The sequence below is a fragment of the Quercus suber genome, unplaced genomic scaffold (genome assembly GCF_002906115.3).
Source record: "Quercus suber isolate HL8 unplaced genomic scaffold, Cork oak 2.0 scaffold_156, whole genome shotgun sequence".
Classification (NCBI taxonomy): Eukaryota; Viridiplantae; Streptophyta; class Magnoliopsida; order Fagales; family Fagaceae; genus Quercus; species Quercus suber.
The window spans coordinates 360,984-387,065 of NW_027069617.1; the positions used below are offsets into that span (position 1 = coordinate 360,984).

Here is a 26,082-nt window from a genome sequence, read left to right on the forward strand (position 1 = left end):
AAGAATGCATAAGTTACATTTATATATATATATATATATAAAATAATAATAAATAAACCTAATAACTACATGAGGAAATAAAGATTCAATTCAACAGTTTCATAGTGAACAATAGTATGCATGCCCCAAAAGTCACAAGATTGGGCCCTCTTAACACTTGGTCTCAAACCTTCCACGCTTTCGTTTTTGGTACGATCGGACCTGTATATAACCGTGTTATGAGAACAAAAGAATGTTACCATAAATACCAAACACACAAATGTGTAGATTCTGTAGAACAGGGTGTGATATATAATAAACAGTCTTCGTTTTATTTTATTGCTTAAACAGTGTGTGACATGCTCGCATCTTATTGGAAGAATAGGAGATATCCTGTTAAAGATATAATATCAGGAGACAAGTCTATTCATAATTAGAGGTGTGCATGAGTCAAGTTGGAGAGATTTTTCACCACAATTCAAGCATGCAGGTTGGGCTGGGTTGATGGGTTGTGCTTACATGTTTCATGCCACACAAATACAATGGATTTCATAAATTATTACAATTCACATATTATGTTTAAATTATTTTGCAAAATTTCAAATTCATCAAAACTAGTTCTCTAAATACCAAAGTAAATCAAAAAAACAAAAAAAAAAATTAGTATGTTGGGTTAGGTCGGTGGGTTGGATCATGCACACCCCTACTCATAATAATCTCACATATGGCATGTTTGGTATGTCACCATGTTGGAATAGGTTTTGTAAGGTTGGGATCAGTGGCCCAAGCCCAAAGCAATAAATTTGTAGAGTATAGGTGAAAGAGCTAGGTCAAGTATTGGATTGATAACAACGGATCACAACTTTCAAACACTAGCTAACATGAATTTACACGTAAAACCTGAAAATCCGAAGAGCTATACTATTGTTTATGTGATGAGCAAAGGTCTCTTTTTTCTTTTACAATCAAGTTCTCCTTCATCTATATAGCCACCCTTCTCCTTATCTCCATCATCCACTTGCTCCTCATCCATGAGTTTGCTTGAGTACATGTCACGTCAAGCATCTTCTTTTAGCCCTGTGTGAGTGGCGGTAGGTTAGGATGCACTGTTCAGGGGTCTTCTCCACATAAATGCGGCCAGAAAAGTTGCTGCAGGGTATTAAATACGGTGGTAGCAGCTTTCCCCTTAGATATTTCTCCATCCTTATCATTTCCCAGCATACTCAAAGCTTATCTTGATCAGGTGGAGTCCTCGGAAGGTCATTTTGGCCTTTCACACACTCAATTGATTTGTAATATTTGCGTCAGAGGATTACAACCTCTTCGGACAGGAGATATCCTCTTCGGATAGTAATAATTCTCCCTTCTGAGGGTCCCACTTCCAGATGGGCCCTACCTTTTCCATCTTCTTCTTCTCGGTCGCAAAATAGCTCTTCTATGGGCTTTCGGCCCATTATGTTGGGCTGGGCCCTTTTCCCCCCACAATAGCCCCTCAAAATTTTAATTTTTCGCTCGCGTCCGAGGAGAAAAAGTAAGATTTTGATCTGCCATGCAAGGAAAAAGAGATAAAAATAAAGAAAAATAAAGAAATTTAAAAGGGGGAAGTCATAAATACCCCTGTTTACACGCGCGCGGGCATAGAGACGAGCGCTTCATTATTGCCGCTGTCAGTCCCATATTCCCAAAGCGATGTATTAATTACTCCAAGCGGCTTTTTGTTCTTTGCATCCAACGGTGGGTTATTGATCAAACGGCCAGGGCTCTTCTTCGGGATTTGGACAGAATGAATGCTACCGTTTCATCTGTCTCCGTATATAAACCCCTGGAGGAGGTTATTTTTTCTTTACTTTACACATTCTCAAAGTACCCAGAGCATTCTCAGAGCACCCAGAGAGTCCTTTCCTTCAAAAGCCTTTCACGCCTCTTCGGATTTCTGCATTCTTTGCCTCCAGAATCTACAAAGAGTTCATTTCGAGTTTAGGGATTTTACTCCAATCCTGTTTGTGTAAGTTTCAGCGCCTCCTAATTCTTTATTTTCTTCTCGGCTAACGTTTTCTTCCCTCAAAACCCCTCTTCTGTTCATCGCTTCAGTCATTCTCTTAGAAATGGGCAAATTCCAATATCTCGTCGATAGTCCGGCGTTGATAGAGGAATTCAAGCGAAATTATGGTATCCTGCGGGGGGTAAATCTGAGGTATTGCCCTCTAGAGAGGATATTAACGGCCCGAAGAGAAGGAGAGGTCGTAATTCCAATGATAGCCTTCATTGAAGGGGGAATGACCCTCCCAATGGGCCCCATCACCTTAAACTATCTTTGCAACCACAGGCTCTCTCCTGAGCAGTGCGCGCCCAACACTTTTAGGATATTAGGGGCTATCGATGCCTTGAATGCTCAGTTAGGATTAGGGCTGACCTGGCATGACTTAGCATACATGTATGAGTGTCATAGCCAAAAAGGGGCGGGATACTATCTCAAATCCCGATCCGACGTCGTTAGACTGTTCTCCTGCCTTCCCAAATCGAATAAAGGGATGAAAGACGACTACTTGATCGTCTCGGGCGCATGGCATGACGGTCTACACTGTCCGACCGAGTCAGGAGAGCCAGGTGTGACTCCTTAGACTTAGGGTCTCTAACAATAGTCTTAGGGCGGTTTCTTCTTTTTTTTATATCATCTTGTTTTTGTTTTCTGACCTGACCTGTTTGTTTGTTTTACAGATAAGGTACATACTGCTCCTCGGCTCAGCCTTATTAACGCCTCCGCCCTTAATTACCTACTACGCTCGGAGATATTCATAAGCGAGGACGGACAGCTGAGGTCCATCCCACTCATACTCGGCTACACGCCCAAGAAAGCAGACATTTAGCCAGCTGGCAACGCCATCACGCAAGGTGATCACCGGTTAAGGCGAATAGACGTTGCTCGGAAAAACTTTTTGGCCTCATACGACCTCGCACCTGTTCCACACCCCAACCCCCAGGGCCTTCCTTTGCTAATCCGACCAGTTCAACAGGTCCCCCTCGAACCGGCGGCCGCAGGCGAAAGGGTTGACTCCTCATCCACCTCATTAGAGGAGCAGATCGACAAGTTTAGATTTGAAGGGGATACTCAAAGGGGGTTCAGATAATACCCTCTTCAGATTCTGAGGAGGAACCTGACAGGCAGTCCTGCATCCGCCCACCCCTGCTGTTGACTACAGTCCCCGAGGACTCTTCAGAGAAAGAAGAAATGTCAGACTTGAAGCTCCTTCTGAAGAAAAGGGGTAATAAAGCTGAGTCCAAGGGGACGGGGACCTCTCGGCCAGTGGTGAATCTACCTCCACCTCCACTCCCACCTCAAATCTCTAATCCGGCTCTGAAACCGATGTCGGATTTGAAGAAAAAGAGACCAATCGAGCTCGAGGAGTGGGAGGTGGTGTTATCACCAAAGGCTAAGCAGCAGAAAGTGGGAAAGGACCACCGTAGAAAAAGGGCCTCTTTTGTGGAGAGTAGGGAGGAGCCCCCAGTGGCCGACGTGCGTCGAGGGCAACGCACGTGGTCTCCCAGGCTGGAACTTGATGGTGTTCCTTTTTCCTGGGAGACCTCTGTCAGGAATTACGATGGGGGTAGAGCTGGACTTATAGCCGAAGCCCTGGAGCAACCACTGCTCCTCCCCCGAGACATGGAGTCATACAGGCGCTTCAGCCAGTATGATCTCTTTATGTCCCTGAAGAGGGACTTGGCCATGGTAAGCATACTCATTCAACTCCTTGTTTACATTATTAATTTCCTATATTCTTATACTAACACATTTATCTTATTTGTTTAGATTACCCAGCAGGTCTTCGTGGCCGAAGAATGGAATCGTAAGGCTTATGTGGAAGCCCAAGCGGAGGCCCAAGCTAGGTCCAAGGCCGAGAGGGCATTAGGCAGCCTGAAGGATGAGGTCTCTCAGATCTCGGACTAGCTAAAGGGAGTGACCCAAGAAAGGGATAGCTTCCATGCTGGTCTAAGAAATGCTGAGACCCAGGCCGAAGCCCAACGCAAGTTGCTGAACGAAACTCAGAAAAATCTGGCAACTGAGAAAGAGCTTGTGAAGGAGCTTCGCGCCGAACTCCTGAAGGCCAAGGAGGCTGCCAAGGAGGCTCGGAGGGACGCTCAGCTAGCCAAGAAGGCGACCGAGGCCGAAAAGAAAGCATCTTATCAACTGGGAGTGGAGACGACGGAGAAAGGTCTTACCGAGCAATTCGCTTTAGTCGCTCGGGACTACTGTGATATGACCTGGGGCAAAGCGCTGGATGCTGCTGGAGTGCCTGCTGATTCAGAGCTGAGGCTGCCTGAGAATATCTTTTATGACGCAGACATCCGACAACTTCCAGAGGTTGACGCCCCTCCTCCAACACAACTCCCAGAGGCCTCGAAGCAGCCTTTGGTTGACCAAGCTCCCCTAGTCATCCTTGAGCCTACCCTCTACAACTATAAAAGCCCCAATATCCTCACAAATTAAGGTACGCATAATTCACTTCAGCTCTAGCACTCTGGAGTTGTGAAAAAATCTAACTTGACCTTTAGAGGGTATTTGGCTAGCACCACACCGATGCCCTTTGCTATGTCTTCTCTTTTTATTATGCAGGTGTAATTTCAAGCGTGTGGGTATTGTGTGGCTCACTGGTGATTTTTCGGCATCATCAAGTTATATATAAAAAAAAAAAAAATGTATTAGTGCATTAATTATGAATATTGTATAAAAGAGAGTAAGAGAATATTTTTCCTACCAAAAACAAACCAGCTTTATTTGGGAGAACTAAGAATTAAGAATAATAAACTAAAATGATTAAAGAAAAACAAATCAAATTACACATATGACCATATAATCTTCTGGTGTTTGAGAAATATATATATATATATATTTTTTTTTTTTGAGATAGATGTTTGAGAAATAATATGTACTCTGACACATTCCAGTCATGGTCATGATGACTGATGAGGTGGTTAACAAATCAGGCACAAGCAGTGGCGAAACGTGCGAAATCGTTAAGTGCCACGTGTACGGAGTAGAGTCAACGTTGCTTAAGAAAAACGAATCCCCCTTCGACGTGCAAAGAAAACAAACGAACTTGTCCTTTTTTTTTCCCGTGGGGCCTACCACTGTGCTTCTTCTATCCCATTCTATAATATGCTCCCTACTGTCTCCTATCAATGACATATTTAGCGCATTCTAAGCCTACAATACCGAAAATAAAATGTGAATCTTTCAGGATACAAAGTTTGATACGTATTTAGTACTTGTTGGTTTGGCTATATTTGACTATATAGTTTCTAAAAGGTAGTCCCAAACCTATGACAAATGTTAATAAGCATAGTAACGTATGTATAATTTTCTGTGGGGTCACCATTTAGAGTGTGATTTGATGGTAGGAGTTCATATCCTAACATAGAAAGAAATAGTTCAAGTGATAGTTTCAACAAGATTGGTGCAGTACACGTGATATTATTCATTACTGTCACATGGTTTGGAATCAATAAGCTCACACTTTTTATTAGGTTGAATTGATGATAACGGCTCAAAATAAAGTTGAATCAATAAGTAGAACTCAAAAAGTTGAATCCACTATCTCTACACTCTATAAAGTTGATAATTTTTTTTTTTTTTTTTTTTTTTATATATAAAGTAATATTTATAAAATGACTGTAAAATGAATAATTTTTAAAATGAATATATTTCCAAAAATATAAACATCTATGTGCACATAATAATTATTATTAAAAAATCATTAAAAAAATTCTCTCTTTTAAATTCTCTTCTTTTTTTTTTTTAAGAAATATAATTGTACAGGAATATTTCATATTATGTTTATTATAATGTTACAACTTACAACAAAACAAATAAAAAATTTTAATTATTCTATAACATCTTATAAAAATTTATTCTAAAGTAATAAAAATTTATTCTTACTATAGCCTTCATTCAATGTATTAAACGTGTCCCTAATTCTTCAAATCTACTTTCAAGTTTTAAATATGCATATTTTCTTTTCGCATTTTAAAATATATGTATCAGTTATGATAAGGATAAAATTGAGTATACGCTCACCAAAGGAAAGGCATAGAACGGCGTTCCAAGTTAACCTGTCGGCTTTGCTTATGTCCATCAACAAGGCAGTATGAAGTCTACAGCTTTAAGCTGACGAGGTCAATGAAGGGAAGATGGAAAGCTGACACCTCTAAAGCCGACGGTTCTGACATAATCCTGACTTGATCACCACACATGAGTAAATAAGAAAATATCTTGTATCTCACGTTTAGAGTTTATTTTCTACAAGGAAATGATTTCGCAATATACGCTTATAAGGATTCCTATAAGGAAAAGACTTATAATCCAAGGAAGAGATGTCAACCCTCTACAACTATAAAAACCCCAATACCCTCATAAATTAAGGTACGCATAATTCACTCCAGCTCTAGTACTTTAGAGTTGTGAAAAAATCTAACTTGATCTTCGGAGGGTATTTGGCCGGCACCACACCGATGCCCTTTGCTATGTCTTCTCTTTTTATTATGCAGGTGTAATTTCAAGCGTGTGAATACTGTGTGGCTCACTGGTGATTTTTTAGCATCATCAAGTTATATAAAAAAAAAAAAAAAATTGTATTAGTGCATTAATTATGAATATTGTATAAAAGAGAGTAAGAGAATATTTTTCCTACCAAAAACAAACCAGCTTTATTTGGGAGAACTAAGAATTAAGAATAATACACTAAAATGATTAAAGAAAAACAAATCAAATTACACCTATGACCATATAATCTTCTGGTGTTTGAGAAATATTTTTATTTTTTTTTATTTTTTTGAGATAGATGTTTGAGAAATAATATGTACTCTGACACATTCCAGTCATGGTCATGATGGAGGTGGTTAACAAATCAGGCACAAGCAGTGGCGAAACGTGCGAAATCGTTAAGTGCCACGTGTACGGAGGAGAGTCAACGTTGCTTAAGAAAAACGAATCCCCCTTCGACGTGCAAAGAAAACAAACGAACTTGTCCTTTTTTTTCCGAGGGGCCTACCACTGTGCTTCTTCTATCCCATTCTATAATATGCTCCCTACTGTCTCCTATCAATGACATATTTAGCGCATTCCAAGCCTACAATACCGAAAATAAAATGTGAATCTTTCGGGATACAAAGTTTGATACGTATTTAGTACTTGTTGGTTTGGCTATATTTGACTCTATAGTTTCTAAAAGGTAGTCCCAAACCTATGACAAATGTTAATAAGTATAGTAACGTGTGTATACTTTTCTGTGAGGTCACCATATAGAGTATGATTTGATGGTAGGAGCTCATATCCTTACATAGAAAGAAATAACTCAAGTGATAGTCTCAATAAGATTCGTGCAATACGCGTGACAGTAAGCTTGGAATCAATGAGCTCACACTTTTTATTAGCTTGAATTAATGATAACAGCTCGAAATAAAGTTGAAGCAATAAGTAGAACTTAAAAAGTTGGATCCACTATCCCTACGCTCTATAAAGTTGATAAATTTTTTTTATATAAAGTAATTTCTTAACAAGCAATTTACGGTTCCCAGTCACAAAACTAATAATCTATACTCAATTTTTCAAAAGTCTTTTATTTTCCTTTTCTTTTCTTAGATAGGAACTATTTTGCAAAAACAAGCAATAGGTCAAATAACTAATTACTATTGTAGATTTTTTCCGTTATATTGACTTCATGCATGGAAAGGATAGCGAAACTTTATTTAGAAAAGGAATTTTAAAATTTTCAATCATTATATATTGACTGCTCGCCAACATGCATTTCTATATATGCGAAAAGAAGACTTATTTACATGTTTCTTATTTAAAGAAGGCAATTGGTGTTAGCTAGACTTTGAGTCTTAGCTAAGCATAACTTGGGACTTAGCTAGCAAATCTCCAAAATGCATATGGAACCATAATTAAAAACAGTGTCACTGGTGAAATCTGTACATGTAAATAACTAGTTCACACATATATAAGAACTGGCACCAACATAGAAGTATTAGCCATGCTTGTTAAAGAATTTAACTGAGCTATGATAATCTCCATATATTAGTGAAAATTGGTTGAAAGCATTGATAATCTCCACAAGAATCATCAGAGAGTCACTCAATTCCAATCTACTAGTAAATTTTTCTAGTGTCCAAGAAAATGCATGCCCCCACCATTTTCTAGTATGGTGCGAGGTCTTCTTCATCAGCTAACCCAACAAAAACAAATCACATGGACTTTGTTAAACAAAATACAATAAAAAAATGCAATGACAAGTGAAATTAATCATATATCAATATCATAAACATAGAACTAGTTAGAGAAGCTTCCTTCGAACTCAGAAGTTGCCGTTTATTAATTTGTAATAATGAATGAAACACATGTGCAACATCTCATCCAACGTGCAAATCTCTTGTCCCTTAAGATTTTCATAGAATGATCTTCAAACTATTGTTTTACTTTTAGTTTTCATTCTTATGTGTATATAAATGGTAAAGTGAGCACTGAGCAAAGATAAAATGTCTGTGCTCCTCAAAAGGAACGATTATTCTCCTTTTTACGTAACTTTTTTTTTTTTTGCTTTAAAAGAAGAACGATTATTCTCCTTATTATGTAACTTTTTTTTTTTTTTTTTTTTGCTTTAAAAGACTAAATCACTTTTGAAGATTAAATATAAATAAATAAATTATTTTTTTTAAAAGCTACCGTCATAAGGAAAGGGGAAAAAAAAAACTTGGGAAAGAATAATTTGCAGTAATGGGGCAATATTCTGTAGGTACAAGTTAGGTTTGAATGAAGAAATGAACGTCTAAATCACTCCAAGTTTCCACCAAATTGTCTTTTAATTATAAAGTCGCGTAGTCAGGGCGTTCTATTTGACCCACTCAAAGGGCGGCTTCTACTGGTCAGTGGTCACCCTGAACAATTTCAGTTTGCTATTACTAGTTGATACAATTCGATGCCTCTTGTTTGAGAAATTTACAAACAAAACCTTGCACATAACTTTCCTTTAAAGCTACAATAACACACCCGTTAAACATAGACTTAATAGCTAGGTTCAATCAATATACGGAACCTTAATTTGCCCTCTAAACAAGGGAGATGGTAAAACCTAAGTTTAATTTTCCCTCTAAACAAGGTTTGGTCTAATTAATAATTTTGAAGTCTTATATGATTCATTAAATCCTAAGTTTAAGTCTTCTAGTTGAATTGACACCTCCTCATACGCAAAGTGTTTAAAGGGTTTATAGGGAAAAGAGTATGAATAATGGAGTTAGTAACATATTATAATTATTTCTTTAAAAAAAAAAAAAAAGGTCTTATAGCTTAACTAGTAAATTTTCTGATGATAAAATAAGAGATTTGAGTTTAATCCCCCGCCCACACCAAAAATTGATTGGTGTTTTAGCCTAATGATAAAGAGTTATTATTAGGAGCGAACGCCACAAATTGAAACTCTCTAAAAAAAAAGTTAGATTTTTGTGATAATATCTCAGTACTATCTTTGTATTCTTCATATTTATTTGCAAAGCTTTTTACACAATAGCCACCCATGAAAATAGGCCAAAAGTTAAAAATGTGGCGTTTGGTATGGGAAAATCCACATCACTCCTGGCATCCAAATTCCTTGGAATGTAATACTTTGCAATCTAAATGCCTTAAAATGTAACTATTCCTATATTTGGTTTATTCATAACAATCTTAAAGAAATTATTTATTTTTCCCATACTATCTTTGGATTTATAAACCCAATATCAATTTTTTTAATCTTCATCTAAATAAATAATAACAAACAAAATATAAACTATAAATTATGACAAATTCATTAAAACTATAGTTTAACATTTCAAAATGACATGTATAATACAAAAATAACTATTTAAATTCTTGTTCTTTATGAAAATCACAACATCATGTTTTGTTAATAAAAATAATTTTTTTTAAAATTTATTTTAGCAAATAACCAATCCCAAATAGAATATATAAATATTTTATTTTATTTTAACTTTTATATTGTTGTGGTGGAAAGAGATAAAAATAAAGGAATAGATATTGATGATTTGTTTTATGTTTTATTTCCAATCATTTTTTTTATTTTTTCCTTAATTTTTTCCCTATATTTTTGTTTTGGATATTTTATTATTTTTCAAAAAATTAAAATAATCTTCACGAATCAATTTTGCGTGTGAGTGCTACTGTCAAGGTTATTTTCCCATAATAAAATGGTATAAAAGTATCCGCTGTCATAAAAGCCACTAATCAATTTGCCTAGTTCACGGTTCTCAACAATATGTTAAGAAAATATTTGCACACATATTGTTGTTACTTTGTTCACGAGAAAAGTGAATACTTTTCTTCTCTCTTTATTACAAACTTTTTTGGTAAGAGAATTGGCATCTCTTATTTTTTATGGGAATATGCTCTTACCATCAATTTTTTCTCTGAAACTCTTAATGTCAAATGGTTAAACACTAATTAGTAAATTACAGTTGATTGTGACTGACTATGGTGAAGGCAGCCTACATCGCAGGGTAGATAACTAGAAATGAATAAATGATAGCTTTTATAAGCTTTATGAATATCGAACAAACAGTGACACCCTCCCTATTGTACGAGGTAGTATATCATGTTTCGGGTATATATGCCATCTCTTTCACAGCTCTCACAGCAATTGTAGGACTCAGCTGCTGTGAGAGAGATGACATATACACCCGAAACATGATATACTAGGGAATAGGTTATTTGGCAGAGAGCCTTTAGTGTCAAGCCTCCCTATTGTTTGTTAAGAGATTTAATAGGCATATGCCGTGCAAAGTCAGAAATTTATTTTAGGGGCTCAATTATTTTATTTATTTATTTTATAAAAATTATGAGGGAGGTGGGGGGGGGAGGGGATTTTACCAAAAAAAAAAAAAAAAACCATGCCTCTCAACAAAAAATTAAGGTGGGGGGGGGAGGGGATTTTACCAAAAAAAAAAAAAAAAACCATGCCTCTCAACAAAAAATTATCTTGTGTGCCCGCTCCATTAACTGAATAGGTGCACAAGATACCATTTCTCTCACAATACTAGTGGGAATACAATCATTAAAAAAATACTGGCAACTCAATCTGCAGAAAGAGAGGGGAGTTCATGTGAATATGTTTATTAATTATCTTCGCATTATATATGTGATATTTAATATGATATATATTGAATTAGGAACTAAAATAATATATTTTATTTAATTATACAGAGATGATAATGTTAATTATACATATATGTACATTATATAAACTAGCATGTAACCTATGAAAATGCATGGATACATTTAAAATTAAACACACTTTTTATTATAAAAATATAAATAATTAGCCAAATTACTTTAAAAAAAAATAGCATGTAACACATGCATATGTACAGGTACATTTAAAATTAAGCACACGTAAGTTCCAGCTAGCTCAACTGGTAAAGTATTTAATGGTTGAATAAGATATCTGGGGTTTAATCTCCACCTATACTAAAAACTGATTAGTGTCTTGGTATGAGAAGCGAATACCATAAGTAGAGACTCTCTCTCAAAAAAAAAAAAAAAAATTAAGCACAATTTTTATCATTAAAGTATAAATAATTAGTCAAATTAATTTTTTTAAGTAAACGTAATTAGTTACATATTAAAATTCTTACCTAGATTCAATATTACTTTTGATCATTTTTTTATAATTTTTAATAAGATAGAACATGTGGTTATCTTTGTTGTGTGGTGATTTTTATTGAGCATATGTGATTTTTTTTTTTTATATATAATTTATTAATATTATATTCTTAGTATTTTGCACCCATTAACTCATTTGGCACAAAGATTAAAAAACTTAAGTGAACACATAACACAAATTTAAGTGAATAATTATGTGTGGTCCTCATGTAAATTTAGATACATAACAAAAAATTGAATTCTAATTTCAAATTTTAATTGAATTTTCTCCGAGTTTTGCATATATATATATATATATATATAGATGTCATTGAATTGCTACATTGATATGTACCGTTTGCTTAATAAATATTTGAACGACCTTGTTGATTAAAAAAAAAACTTGTTGAGCCTACCCATTAACAAAATATAGCTTTTTTAATATATATTAAAAAAAAAAAAAAAAAGACATCTTGCCTCCCTTTTATCCATTCTTTCCTAGTAACCGCACTTTATATATATATTTAGATAAGTCATGGGACCATAACATGACAGTCCAAACGTTACTTTTAACTTTTAAGTAAAATCAATTTGAATTTACAGGTTATAAATATATTTTAATGATTAAATGTTATATCCCAAATTGGTACAAATTTATGGGTTTATTAAAGAATTTTAATGACTTCCTTAAGGCTTATTCAAAGCCATAGCATTTTACTTATTTCTTTGAATTATGCAAAATGTTCCAGTACTTGTTGACCATTAACTATTCACAACATCTAAGATAACATTTTGGCAAAAATATAAATTATACCTTTAAAGTTTGATCATTATTTATTTATTTATTGATTCTGTATGTCTCATTTTTGTCATTTTGGTCATGTAATTTAATATTTGCTGTCATCATTAGTTCTTTCTGCACTCCATTTAAAAAGTTAACGTTAAGTACTAATACTAATGGTAACAATAAATGTGAACTTACAATTAAATTAATAAAAAAGCATCTTACAGTATCAACATGAATTTTGATCAAATTTAAAGTCTGTTGTATTTATTGTTTTTAAAAGAAAATTTAATAGTTCTTAGTATAAAAAAATTATTTTTCAATGGTTAATGGGAATTATGGATGAAATGGCTAATAGAATAGTAATGGCAATTGGCAAATGTAAACTTACAATACCAAATTGGTAAAAATAAAATTTGCAGGACAAAAATGAGGATTGAACAAAATAAAATTAAATGGTGTAACTTTGTATTTTTGTAGTAATTTATTTGATATTGCTTGGTATATTAATTTTTTTATTTTATTACAATTTTTTATTGGAGAATTATATATGATATGTCAGATATTTAAACAGTTACTATTTAGTGCTAACAAAAGAGGGAAGAGTGCTATAGTTAGGTAGAATAAGAAAACCTATAATGATAAATAACAAATGAATGGGATTAGCATAGATTAAAATGTTGTTTCAATAATCAAACTTTGGTGTGGTACCCCAAAAAAGTAAATAAATAACACAAGCCATGTGGAATGATGGCTATAATTAATTTTATTAACTTCAAACAAGATTTTTATTATATTACCTAAATAGAGTCATAAAAACTATAAATTTCACGAAACAACAAAGTAAAATATAAATGAACTTTTTGTTAAGGAAAAGGTTAATGGATTCTTTAAGAGCATTTGTTAATTAATTATTTTAGGAAAGATTTTATAAGATAAAAAAAGCAATCAATGTTTTGGCAAGTTTTTTTTTTTCTTATTAAAATAGTATAAAAACTTTCTTAAAATAGTTTAACAAATTTCTTAAAGACACTCTGACCATTTCATAGAATCCTCGATCCAATTTCAAAACTCTCTCTCCTTTCTTTTGTTTAATTACATTTACCCTGCCATTTAACTTAAAATTTTGTTAGTGGTCTTTGACTCTTTTATATCACAATTTTATCTTTATTTATTACATGTGGTAGGTTTGTGCACGAATGTTTTATTCATGAACTTCTTGTGAACACGATCTTTTGCTTGGATAGGTTGTAATTGCAATGACATGAAACGTAGCTTAGTTTGGGCCAATCCTTTTACTCGTACATTTAGATTTTGGTCTTAATCAAGCTATAAGCCAAGGTCCCAAACCCATCCACAACTACTTGACCACCTCAAAGCAGGGATTTGAAAGTCCAGAAAAGCCAACTTTTATTAGAATTTAAAACCTAATACCGCCCACATAAAGCAAAGTAATTAAATCTTTTTTTTTTTTTTTTGTAGAAAGTTAAATGTTTAAAACACATTACAAACTCCCCTCCTAAACTAGTAATTAATTAACCAAAATAATTATTTTACCAAATAAGCATATATTTGACAGTTTCAAAAATTAAAGGGGCATTTAGTAAAGTAATTTGAATAATATTATTTGTAGTTGTTTGAAATACATACGAATGAAAAAATATATAAAAATATATATAATATTGTTTAAAAAGGTAAAAATGTGAGTTTGGAATAGGTCCCAAGCAGGCCTAAATATTGGCAATTGCCAAAATTCCAATCCCAATTTCCCACCGCCTAATGACAACCGTCTGAACCGTTTACTTTTCAAAACACAAAAACCAAAAGGGTATTTCCGTAAATACAACACAAGCCAATGCCTTATTTAACAGCCCTCACTCCTTAAATACCAAAAACCCAAACACCACCTCTCTGACCCTTCCTCCATTTTTCTCACTCGCCGAAGCGTCCGAGTTGCCGGCGAGTTAACTCGTAACTCAGCACGCACTCAATCACTCACCGATTTTCCTTCATTTTTCACCCCCTCATTTTCTTATTACCCAGAAACACAGAATTTTGAATCGTTTAAGAAGAAGAAGAAGAAGAAGAAGATGGGTTCGGAGCTGATTTTCAGAGGACACGAGAGCCAACCCGTGTCGGACACGTACACACCGAAGCAACCAAAGCCATGGTTCTCAGTGACCCAACCGATTCGCTACATGCTCCGAGAACAACGCCTGGTCTTCGTCCTCGTTGGCATTGCTATAGCCACCATCGTGTTCACCCTCCTACCTCCCTCCTCCACATCCCGTGTCGAGTACGGACACTTCACGATCCCGGAAACGACGACACGGCTGAGCCAGTACGACCAAAAACCCATGTACGAGCACCGCTCTGCTTTCCACATGTACAGCTCTGGCAAAGTCCCCTTGGGGCTAAAACGCAAGGGTTTGCGGATCGTGGTGACCGGCGGGGCCGGGTTCGTCGGGTCCCACTTGGTCGACCGTCTGATGGAGCGAGGCGATAGCGTGATCGTGGTCGATAACTTCTTCACTGGAAGGAAAGAGAACGTGATGCACCATTTCGGCAACCCAAGGTTCGAGCTCATCCGACACGACGTCGTCGAGCCTCTCTTGCTCGAGGTCGATCAGATCTACCATCTCGCTTGCCCTGCCTCTCCTGTTCACTACAAGTTCAACCCCGTCAAGACCATCATATCCTTTTTATAAATACTATAAAGTCGACTACTTCAGATCTCTTACTCGTTGAGCTAACTGAAATTTTCATTTCAATTTCTGATTTATTTGTTAGTATTAGTCTTATTAGTGTTTGTTCCTTAATTTGATTTGTACAAGACCAATGTTGTGGGGACATTGAACATGCTGGGACTTGCGAAGAGAGTGGGTGCGAGGTTTTTGCTAACGAGCACAAGTGAGGTTTACGGAGATCCACTGCAACACCCTCAGGTCGAAACCTATTGGGGAAACGTCAATCCTATTGGTAAGGATTTTTTTTTTTTTTTTTTTTTTGATTTCCGGCAAGGCAACTGGCTGGAATCGAGAACATGCGTTTCTTTCGGAATAGAGGGTGGGTACGGCGTTTCGCGTCTGTGTGTTTTGTCGAAACGGCGCAACGTAGCGTGATTTAAGGTCGCCGGTCCTAATCTGCGCGGTTTAGGGGGTTGGTGGTAGACTCACTGTTTGATGTAAGAAAACCCAGTTGTCATTTGCTCTGTTCTGTTTTGAAACCCACTCGAAAGCTGTACCACGTGGACCTGGTTGTGGGACCCGTGGAAAAACGAGTAACCCGTGATGTGCGGTTCTGTTAATCAGACGGTCCACGTTTATCTTTGTGACTCTATGAGATATGATGGATGATTCTTTTGTCTCTTCGAGGTTTTTCTTTCTGATTCATTGGAGGGAGTGTTTTGTAATTTGGGATGTGGTCTGAAATTTTAAGTGTTAGATAACTACTAAAATTAGATCTGACATTTTTTTTTTTTTTTTTTAAGTTTCTCAAAAAAAAAAAAAAAAGATCTGACATTTTTTAGTTGGGGATTTGCGACAGGTGTTAGAAGCTGTTACGACGAGGGAAAACGTACGGCCGAAACGTTGACCATGGACTATCATAGAGGTGCAGGCGTTGAGGTCAGTTTTTATTTATTTATTTGTATTTACTAAGCTAAATATTTCCGTTAATGTTGATTTTCGTTTAATTAATTAATTAAAGAATATTGCTTGTGTTTGATATTTTGAACTTTCCATATGTGCACATGTTGTGTTACAGGTATCTTAACTAAAATGTTGTAGGTCCCACGTTATGTGATTAAAAAAGAAAAAAGAAAAAAAAGATCATGGCTCCTTTGCTCTCATTTTTATCAGCATCTTGATTTTTGATTTATTAAATTTATGTACAATTATTATTGGGGTTGTTATTATATTTAGATGAAGCAATGTATTATAATTTTAAGATATATAAATCTATGAGAATATGCTTTTCTAAACAAGCACTATATCCATGTGATTACTACATGGGTCCAAATAAGTACTCTATCAATGTAACGGCATGGGTTTGTTGCAGGTGAGGATTGCAAGAATCTTCAACACCTATGGACCCAGAATGTGCATCGACGATGGTCGTGTGGTCAGCAATTTTGTTGCCCAGGTAGATCATTAATGCAATACATATTTATTTATTTATTTGACTTGGTTGTGCAGGAAAAATGAGCTGTTTATTTAGTTAGTTTAGTTAATGATGATTGGTGGTGATACTGTAGGCATTAAGGAAGGAGCCTATGACCGTTTATGGTGATGGGAAGCAGACAAGGAGTTTCCAATATGTATCTGACTTGGTAAGTGAATTCTTAATTGTTTATTCATCATGCGGGTGTTGTTTATTCTTTGTTTGGTGTTGTCAAGGATAATTTATTGTTTGTTTTCCAAATTGCTTCTGATATCCTTTTGGTGATCTTAAGTTGCTTCACTTACCAAAAAGATATCATATTGCATCTTATGCCAAGTTTTACTTTTATATTTTAAACTAAAATTGTTAAACTAAAGACTGAGACTTTGAATAAATGAAGAAATTAAAATGTAACTGCTTTATGCTTGTTGTCTTTGCTATTTAGTTCCTTATGAATCTTAGATTACAATAAGAGATTACCTTCCCATGTGCATAGCACAAATAAATAAAAAATTTGTGCAAACTTGGTGCCTAAATTGAAAAATATATTGAATCAGTCTGGTTGTAGACTTCATGGAACCTACATTATTGTTTGTTCGAATCCTTCAGTCTGGATAAAATCTTAACCATGAAATAAACTCTCTCGGTTTTAAGTGAGATTAAGAGGATCATATTCCCTATATATGAAAAGAGCGGATTTGAAAGCTGAAGGTGGGCCAGCCGGTTATAATTCCCCATTTTGTTTGTTATAATTCCCATTTATGTTGATATAAGGCACGGATCGGTCTACTGAGTGAATTTTAACTCTCAAGTCTCAAAAGCATTAGAACTTTGTTTAAAGTTTAAAGCAAAAGATCACCTTAATAAATTGAAGTGCGATCCCAGGTTGCTTTCAGAATTTAATTGATATTTGATTGTACCAAGATGTATATTTGATGTGGTAGTAAAATATCAATATTGACTAATGAGATGGCTTCTAGAGTAGTTGGCTATCTGGGGTAGGGCGGGCTTCATTGACTAAGATATTTTTTTAATTTATATGATTGGGAATATTATTTCTTATAAGTGGGGTATCTGGGGTAGGCCTTTATTTATTTTTTTATTTTTTGATTGTTGGTGGGGGGGGGGGGGGGGGGGGTGGGGAGGGGGGGGTAGGCCTTTATTTGTAATGAACGGAACTGTCTCTTCTGTGATAATGAAATTAGTGATAAGATTATCCTTAAAAAATAATTGGAATAATAAGATTTATTTATTTATTTTCTTCTGTTTTCTTTTGGTGCTTTGTGAGGTAAATTTGCAATTACAGTTTAGTAATTTCTGTTCAGGATTATTAAAATTTTCTGGTATGGTGTGCTACTACAGGTGGAGGGTCTGATGCGCCTAATGGAAGGAGAACATGTTGGACCTTTCAATCTCGGTAATCCGGGTGAATTCACCATGCTCGAACTTGCTGGGGTAAGTTTATTGCTCTTCTGGAATTCTAACTTTCTCGTTTTGAGAGAGGGAGAGAAACAACAACAACAACGTTTCCTGTTTCATGCCTTTGCTTTCCTTAAAAAATAAAAAAATAATAATAATTAAAAAAAAAATCTAATTTGTGTTGTTATATATAACTCTTGATGGAAGGGAAAAATTGATGGGATGGTTTAAATTTAATGGAAGGGTAGCATCTTATAATTTAATCCTATAATGGTTACTATTGATGAACAGCTCAGTTGTTGGCTCTCTGAGGTTAATTTGCATTTCTAGTTGTGAGTTGTGGCAGTAAAAAAAAAAAACAAAACAAAACAAACAGAAAGATCAATAAATTTTGAGCTGTACTGCGTGTCATTGGTGCAGGTGGTCCGGGAAACAATTGACCCAGACGCAAAGATAGAGTACAAGCCCAACACAGAGGATGATCCCCACAAGAGGAAGCCTGATATCACAAAGGCTAAAGAGCTACTTGGCTGGCAACCAAAGGTGGAACTCCGCAAGGGTCTTCCTCTCATGGTCTCAGATTTCCGGAAACGTATCTTTGGTGACCACAAGGAGGGTGGCGCTACTACCGCATAATTCTAAGTCAGGCATGTATACTTGAAGAGTGATGACAGAGGGAAATGATAATTGTTTGTTGGAATGCAATTCTCAGCTGTTTCCCTTCTCCAAGCAAAATACAGTAGCAACACCAGAAGCAGCATTTGTGCTGCTTGATTCTTCTTTGGAATAGGTTTTAGGTGTCCCTTTGGCATTTGATTTCCATCATCTTAGTAATTTCTGGGTTACAAGCCCATTTAAGCGTAATAGATTTGTGATTCCAAAAAGTTCCTTTCCTTATTTTTTAAATTTAATTTGTTAAGAGGCCTACAGTAATAGCTTTACCTGCTGCATTCTCATTCCAGCTTAATTATCGCAGTTCAGTTTGTTTCCGTTTTGTTCTCTTAAAAAGGGTGTAAATTATCGCAGTTCAGCTTGGCAATGTTGACCCTTGAAGATCTCTTGCTCAAAGATACAATTGGCTATAAACTGCTATATATGTATAAGTGAAAGCTTACTAATTTTTCAAGTTTTCAATTCCAATCGATCAATACAGATTATATTTCCTAATTAACAGCATTGACATGCAAGCGTGGATCAAGAGGTTAAAAAAAAAAAAAAAAAACTTATAAACGTGTACTCTAGAAGCCTTGTTTTTTATTGTTACCATTAGGATCCAAACTTCTTTGTTGATACTTAAAACCCCCTAAGGTCATTTTGCCTTATACAACGTAACACGGGGCACGCTGAACTCATTAAGTGCCAAAACTCTTCCACTAAAGTTTCTGAACAAGCTTCCCATATTCCAAGAAATAACAACCAAATAAACGAAGCCAAAGCTACTCAAATCAATACGGTTATCGCAGTCTGTTCCTGAACAATTCTAGAAACAAGAAAACTACCATACTACCGACAACCTTTTTTTTTTTTTTTTTGAGAAAGATACGACCAACAACTTAGAAAACCAAATAGCAAATGCGTGTGAAAATTTTTTACCCTTCTAGCTTTTGTGGGCCGTGAAAGCTCAGAAATAGAATATTCTAAAATTCAAGTCCCGTGTAAGAAAATGCCGATACTGTCAATACAAACTACAAATCACCGCAGAGTTGGGTCCAACCAATTCCAATATGGGTATTAGAACGTAATTTATCAAGTTGTGTGTCCTTGAGTCTAGACAAAGGTCAACGGAAAGAAACATGACAACAAAAATTGAGCTTTCTCAACGAAAGAGGTAAAACTTAAACCGAATAAGCCTCACAATGTGACCACCAGAATCGTGGCAAAACGGTCAGGTTGGTTCAGGTCAATCGGGTTTGTGGGTCAAAACGGGTTATTTTTAAACGGGTTGATTGGGTTGCGGATTAGGTCGGGTTACCCATATTTTCAAACAAATTTTTTTTTTTAATTACAAAAACAAATCAATGACAACCTGTTTAGAGAGAATGAATAAAATCAATTAAGCAAATGAATTGCACTTAATACCACTTATTAATATCCTTCTAATTCTGATAGTTTTGAGCATGACAAAAATTATTTATAGTCATAAATTTATGATGAAAAAAATCTTCAATGTTAATAGTTTACTGTCAAAATACATATAATTACAAGTTTACATCTTCAAAAAGAGATCTTAAAACAAACAAGCCAACAAAGTAGCAAGTTATTGGTCTTCTTAAATACACACATTCCTATTGCATTTAATATAATAGTAAAGTTAGGCTACTTAAAAAGATAAACTAAACAAAAAAAAAAAATTTAAAAATAAACATAACATATTAAGTAAAGAAGAATAAATAAATATTTTATAAAATTACACATCAATCTCAATCTGCTTAACGTTAGTAACAGATTTAGCACTGTAAATATTTATTCTTGCAAATTGTACCTCAGCTGAATGAGATTTTTTTTTTTTTTTTAATGGTTGTCTGACTCTTAACAGCCTTGGCCCTTGCCTTGTGTAACGCGTGTGGTCTAATGGTCTTATCTCATGGCAATTGGCAATCACTGAAAGACCCTTGCCAATTGCCAATCACTGAAAGACCCTTGCCTTGTGTATCGTGTGTGGTCTAATGGTGTAACGTGTGAAGGCTGAAGCTAGGCTTTTATTTATTTATTTATTTTTATGGAATGCAGTGCACTAAAACTAGGCTAGCTAGCTTTTGACCGTTGATGAATCAAACAGTCATTTTTTATAACATATAACATATTAATTATAAATTTTGGTACTTTATGCTTTATGCACTTAGTATCAAGACATAATTTAAATTTTTTTTTAGCGAATATTTTTTAATGGGTCGGGTCACGGGTAATCCGCGTCGAGTCAGATTGACTTGCAAAAAATGTGGTTCGGGTCAAGTATTTTTCGGGTCAGGTCAGAATTTTCTGCCTGTATTGCCATATCTAAGGTCCAGAATCTAATCACCAAACCCAAAAGAAACGGAAAGCAAAGTAGAATATAAGGCAGTACACGCATTTGGGGGCAACAATTAACATAAATCCTCAGCAAGGTCACACATTCATAATAATAACGGCAATTCCCATGTGATCAACAAGTTACTAGCAAAACAAATAGATCATTAATAGTATTAAGAAGAACTTAAGCAAGGAACAATTCTCCTACTAAGACCATATTGTCATTGTTAAGTGAACCTCCAGAAAACTGCGACATCATCAAAATAAGTTGTTAAACTTCAGATGATCATGAGAACTGCGACATCTCTCACTTTGGGTTCCTAAGAACGATGATAACAGAGTCTCCCCGAAGAAACATCTTACTGATAAACCTATCTTTGTTGACAGGTTGAGCTTTCTTCTTGCCTTTACCAGTCTTTGGTACCTAAACCAAGAGTACAATGTATTAGTTAAATCAGCAAGAGTTTGATAGACATGATAGCATCAGATTGAGGAATTAAAGGGACAAAATATTGCTATGGAAACCAACCTCAGTCCACATCTCCCTGACATTTTCAAGAACCATGTTACAGTGACGATCAAATGCCCTCACACGACCTAGAAGCTTCTTGTTGTTTCGGCAGTTAATGAGCACCTTAGTAAGGCAAGAGACAAAGAAGCAATCAACAATAAATCTATCTGATAACAGGTAAGAAAACTATATCTAAAGAACTGTACACTCACTGATATCACAAGCTATAACTCCAAGGGACTGTTTGAGAATTCTAAAAACTGACCAGGCCTGGTCACTTGCATAATGCTATCCAGTTCTGGTGAAAACCAACAGAACAACAGTTTAAAATATTGCCCCTGACGCCTAAATGTTCAAACTAAGCTATAATGGCAATCAACTCACCTTTTCTTAGAAAACAACATGCATTCCCTATCCAATCAGATGCCCAGCTGACTAGATTTTGGGGTTTACAAAATGCTTGCATATCAATAACATATATTTTTTACCCATTAACACAATGTTTGATTTACAAACACACACTCAATTTATTGTTTAAGACTTGCTTTGACAATACACTTTGGTATTTAATAAACAGCGCTTTGAAGATAATATATTTACCTGTGTGTTATTCTTAACACTCATCATCAGAACAGAGAGTGGCCCAGTGTTGAATTCCTCTTCCTCATTCTTGCCTCCCTGTCACAAAGAGTTTGGGTGAGTAGAAGCTTATATTGAAAAATCATGGAACAATAGCTCATATCAGTAGAAGGGTAAATTCAATCCTGTATCAGTCTGGGGAAAAAGAGAACATAGCAATGTAGCTAAAAATGAGCCCCACAAAAAGGATGACACCATAATACCTAAAGATAAGATACAGTATATAGGAGTTATATAGAAGAGAGCATGCTTATGTAAACGTAATCAAGAATGGTGATGTAAAAGTACCCAAAATGGCTTAAGCAAAATTTCAATCATATACTTATATATTTTAATAAGTAACGAAGTAAATCAAGTATGTAAAAGGATAAAGAAAACTGATAGAAATAATTTTTGGTTGATGACATGGTATTTTATGAAAGCAATCTTACAATGGCTTAAGCAAAATTTCAATCATATTGTAGAATAAGAACCTACTTTTTGTATTATAGCTATAACCACTTTTCAAAAAAACCACATCTGATTTTCTATTCTAAAATTTATTATTTCACTTCCAAACCGCAATCAATTTGCCACTTCCTTTCTTTACTTGTCAGCATCAAAACACAGGCATTTCCATTATGCTCTGAAAAACCAATTTTCTTGGCCATTTTTATTCCTATCCTGTCTTCTTCATTTGATTTGGTTTAAGTAACAAAATAAGTAATTAAGTACCTATTGTTAGTCCAACCCCAACGAATTTTTGGCTCAAAACTTTTTCAGGGTTACCTTCTTTTGAGCTCAACCTTTTTCTTTTTTCTCATAAATTTAAATTTTGCAAATTGGGTTATTTAATTGTTAGTGTTTTGCCTAAGCCATTGTGAGTGCTCTAAGGTAAGTGAAACTACAGTGTGGATGAATGATACTCGCATGAAGGAAGGCTATGATGCCAGAAGTTAAGAGATGCTTCAAATATACAGTAGTAAAAGCTAATATGTTGACATCATAAAACAGAAATTACAACCTCATCCACTTTCCTCCCCAAACATACGCAAGCACAAAACAGGCATAGGTTGCAGTACAACACGGAAATTTATTTAATAAAACAGGAGTAAAGTATCTAAATGCCTGATACTTATGACAAATTGACAACCTTATCACATCTTAAAATTCTTCAAGCAATTCCCATTTTAGTTTTGAAAGAGACAATTGAATGACCAAATGACAAACACATAAAAGGGCATGATCTTAGGAATAACTACCCACTGAAAACATTCACAACAACATTTGTGTTTGTGTCTGTAAAAGATAAATTACTTACAGTGGTATCCTCATCCATTGGCTTACTGCAATAGACACACACACAACCAAAAAAAAAAAAAAAAACTGATTAGTAAATTTAGAACCGAAATAGCAAACCCTAATTCTCAATCAAATTAAACAAAACGAAGAAAATTTTGGAGAAAAAAACAAAAAGGAGTAGAAATCTTGAAATTACCTCATGTTGATGATAATGTGATTCTCTACCAGGAAAAAACCCTGAAAACAGAAACAAAATAAGGGGTTTTTAGGGTAAAGCGGATCTAAAGAAAGATAAGAATGTGCTTAAAATTGAATGAGAGAGCTTTGAAATTGAAGCAAATTAGAGGAAAGCGATAGAGAACTTACAGCGAGTGGTTAGGGTTTTAGGGAACTGCTCCTATTGTCGAGAGGAATATAGATCTCACGACTGAAAGAAAGAAACGGAGGGTTCACAACTAAATATAAGTCGGGTGCCAAGTCGCTTTATATCATACGACGTCGTGCTGACAAACAGGCATCATGAGTCGTGTAGAGATTACAATAGACTAAAGTGCATGGGTAAATTAGGCTGGAAGGTCTTCTGCTGTTCATGTATCCCAACTATATTCTTTAGTGGATTTTATTACCGTTTGGAGGGCGGCGGAGAGGTTTTACGCCGAGGACTTCGGTTCTTCTTCGATAACACATCGTGTGTTGTTCGTGTGTTTGCATCTCTCTTTCCTTTATTTTGCCTTATATTTATTGTTGTGGATGTGTTTATATTTGGCATAGATTGTTTTATCAATTCCATTATAAGCTTGTTATCATATTCCGCACTTTAATTGTTTGATAGAAAGCTTAAATTGGTATTTTTGTATCTGGGGTCTAAACGTTCAAGGGTGTTTCATACCCATTTTGAACTTTCAGTAACCAACTAAGTACCCAATGGGTTTATTTATTAAGACTCATTAATTAAATACCCAATTGGGTCTTTACCCATTTAACCCAATGTTTAATTGGGTTGGGTCAAGATTTATCTAAATTAAGTGGGTAATGGGTAGGGGTGTCAAATGGGTGGGTTGGGGTGAGCATAATTGAGTTGGGTATATAAACTCATTTACCCTTGAAACCCATTTAAACTAATTGTTTCTAACCTAATTCAACCCAACCCATTATTATAGGTAAATCTCAACCCGCCCAATTACCCATTTATCAAATTACTAAAATACCACTAAAATGAAATGACCAAAGTACTCTAAAATGTGTAATGTTGGGGCCTACAAGTTGTAAACAAGTTTACCAGCTCTCTCTAAGTTGACTCACTGTGTCACAACAGACCCCAGCTCTGTTGTTGTGGGCAAGCTGCCATGCCGATGTAGCTATGAGAAGTCGAGTATGCCAACCCAGCATCAGAGACCCATTATTTCTTCTACTCTGTACCCCTATGAAGCACGGGGTGCGTTCGGACTCGAGTGCGAGTGCAGGTGCGGGACTCGGCAATTTTTGAAAAAGTGAGTGCGGGTGCGGCGGGACTCGGATTAAAAAATTATTAAAAATATTTTAATTTATATTTTTATATATTGCTAAGCATTCTTTTTCACATTATATAAACATATATCAAATTTAAAAGCAATATTAGATAATANCGATTTTTTTTTTTTTTTTTAACTTTTATTTTTAAATTTTTTTTGAGGAACTTTTTATTTAATAATTGATAAACGTTAAATCCACAATAATTTTTATAATAAATCTTCAATGGCTAGGGCTATTTTTTTTTTTTTATAAGGGCAAGGGCTATTTATGATTGACAAAAAAGTAATTTTGATATAGTGAATTCAAATTAGAACCAATAACAACTTATCACTAGAATTTATTATGAAAATATTGTAGATATAACACTTTTTGTAATAATTCAATAATAAATGTAGAAATTTAAACAATGAATATCTCTATTGAAAATATCAAAAATGTACAGTGCCCTTTTGACTACTATAGATTAATATTAAGTCAAATTATTGCCACCATTTTTTTTTTAAAAATAATTTTGCTAATTGTAATGTACAAAGTACAATAGAAGACGTCTATGTTCATCTTAACGATTTGAAATAGTTTGTAAAAGCTTTGGCTAAAAAGTAAAATCCAAAATTCAACCTCTAACTTTAATTAATTGTCATTTTTGTCCTTTTATTTTGTTAATTTTTTTTTTCAATTTCTTGAATGGTGTTAACATGGTTCTTTTGTCCATTGCCTCTTAGAATGCTACCAACGGAATAATTGAAAACCTCAAAAGGCCTTTTTAAAATAGGATAATGTTTATTACACACTTGTGTGCATCCACATAAGTTTTTAATAGGTATTTTTCTCCTTTGAAGTAAGCTCCTCACAAGCTTATATATAAAAAAAAAGCTTTCTCACAATTGCAAGTGCTCAAAAGTACACTTCATTTATCCACCAAGCTAGTTGTATAGGGTTCACTTGGATTTTTTTACCTAGCAACATGTTTATGAGCATCCAATTCATTATGCAACAAACAGCTGCATGAAATGTTACTTTCTTAGCATCATATTAAGGAACATTAAGGAACCTAGTGGTGTTCAAGATGATCATAACCCATTCCCTCTTGAGATGTTCATA

General features: G+C 34.9%; 2 protein-coding genes across 2 annotated transcripts; one reads left to right on the forward strand and one right to left on the reverse strand.

The window, feature by feature from the left end:
• Positions 1-14,539: 14,539 nt before the first annotated feature.
• On the forward strand, positions 14,540-19,018 carry LOC112006588 (UDP-glucuronic acid decarboxylase 2). The gene is made up of 7 exons (XM_065777477.1): positions 14,540-15,147; positions 15,286-15,428; positions 15,996-16,075; positions 16,509-16,592; positions 16,705-16,779; positions 17,973-18,065; positions 18,450-19,018. The coding sequence occupies exons 1-7, from the start codon at positions 14,540-14,542 to the stop codon at positions 18,663-18,665; spliced, it is 1,299 nt and encodes a 432-aa protein (XP_065633549.1). The 3' UTR covers positions 18,666-19,018.
• Positions 19,019-21,112: 2,094 nt separating this feature from the next.
• LOC112006547 (uncharacterized) lies at positions 21,113-23,942 on the reverse strand. The gene is made up of 6 exons (XM_024038828.2): positions 23,836-23,942; positions 23,666-23,706; positions 23,489-23,513; positions 22,150-22,227; positions 21,568-21,672; positions 21,113-21,462 (listed from the first exon to the last, which is right to left on the reverse strand). Exons 2-6 carry the CDS (start codon positions 23,668-23,670, stop codon positions 21,346-21,348), a joined length of 330 nt encoding a protein of 109 aa, XP_023894596.1. The 5' UTR covers positions 23,671-23,706; positions 23,836-23,942; the 3' UTR covers positions 21,113-21,345.
• Between the last annotated feature and the right edge of the window lie 2,140 nt (positions 23,943-26,082).

Bases quoted from the DNA above. Each gene is read 5' to 3' on its own strand.
- LOC112006588 (XM_065777477.1), top strand. From the start codon at position 14,540: ATGGGTTCGGAGCTGATTTTCAGAGGACACGAGAGCCAACCCGTGTCG. The intron at 16,593-16,704 runs GTAGATCATTAA...GTGATACTGTAG, and splicing joins TCAGCAATTTTGTTGCCCAG to GCATTAAGGAAGGAGCCTAT. The intron at 16,780-17,972 runs GTAAGTGAATTC...GTGCTACTACAG, and splicing joins TCCAATATGTATCTGACTTG to GTGGAGGGTCTGATGCGCCT.
- LOC112006547 (XM_024038828.2), bottom strand. The intron at 22,228-23,488 runs GTAAGTAATTTA...TCTTTGTGACAG, and splicing joins CAATGGATGAGGATACCACT to GGAGGCAAGAATGAGGAAGA. The intron at 21,463-21,567 runs GTTGGTTTCCAT...CTCTTGGTTTAG, and splicing joins TCAGGGAGATGTGGACTGAG to GTACCAAAGACTGGTAAAGG.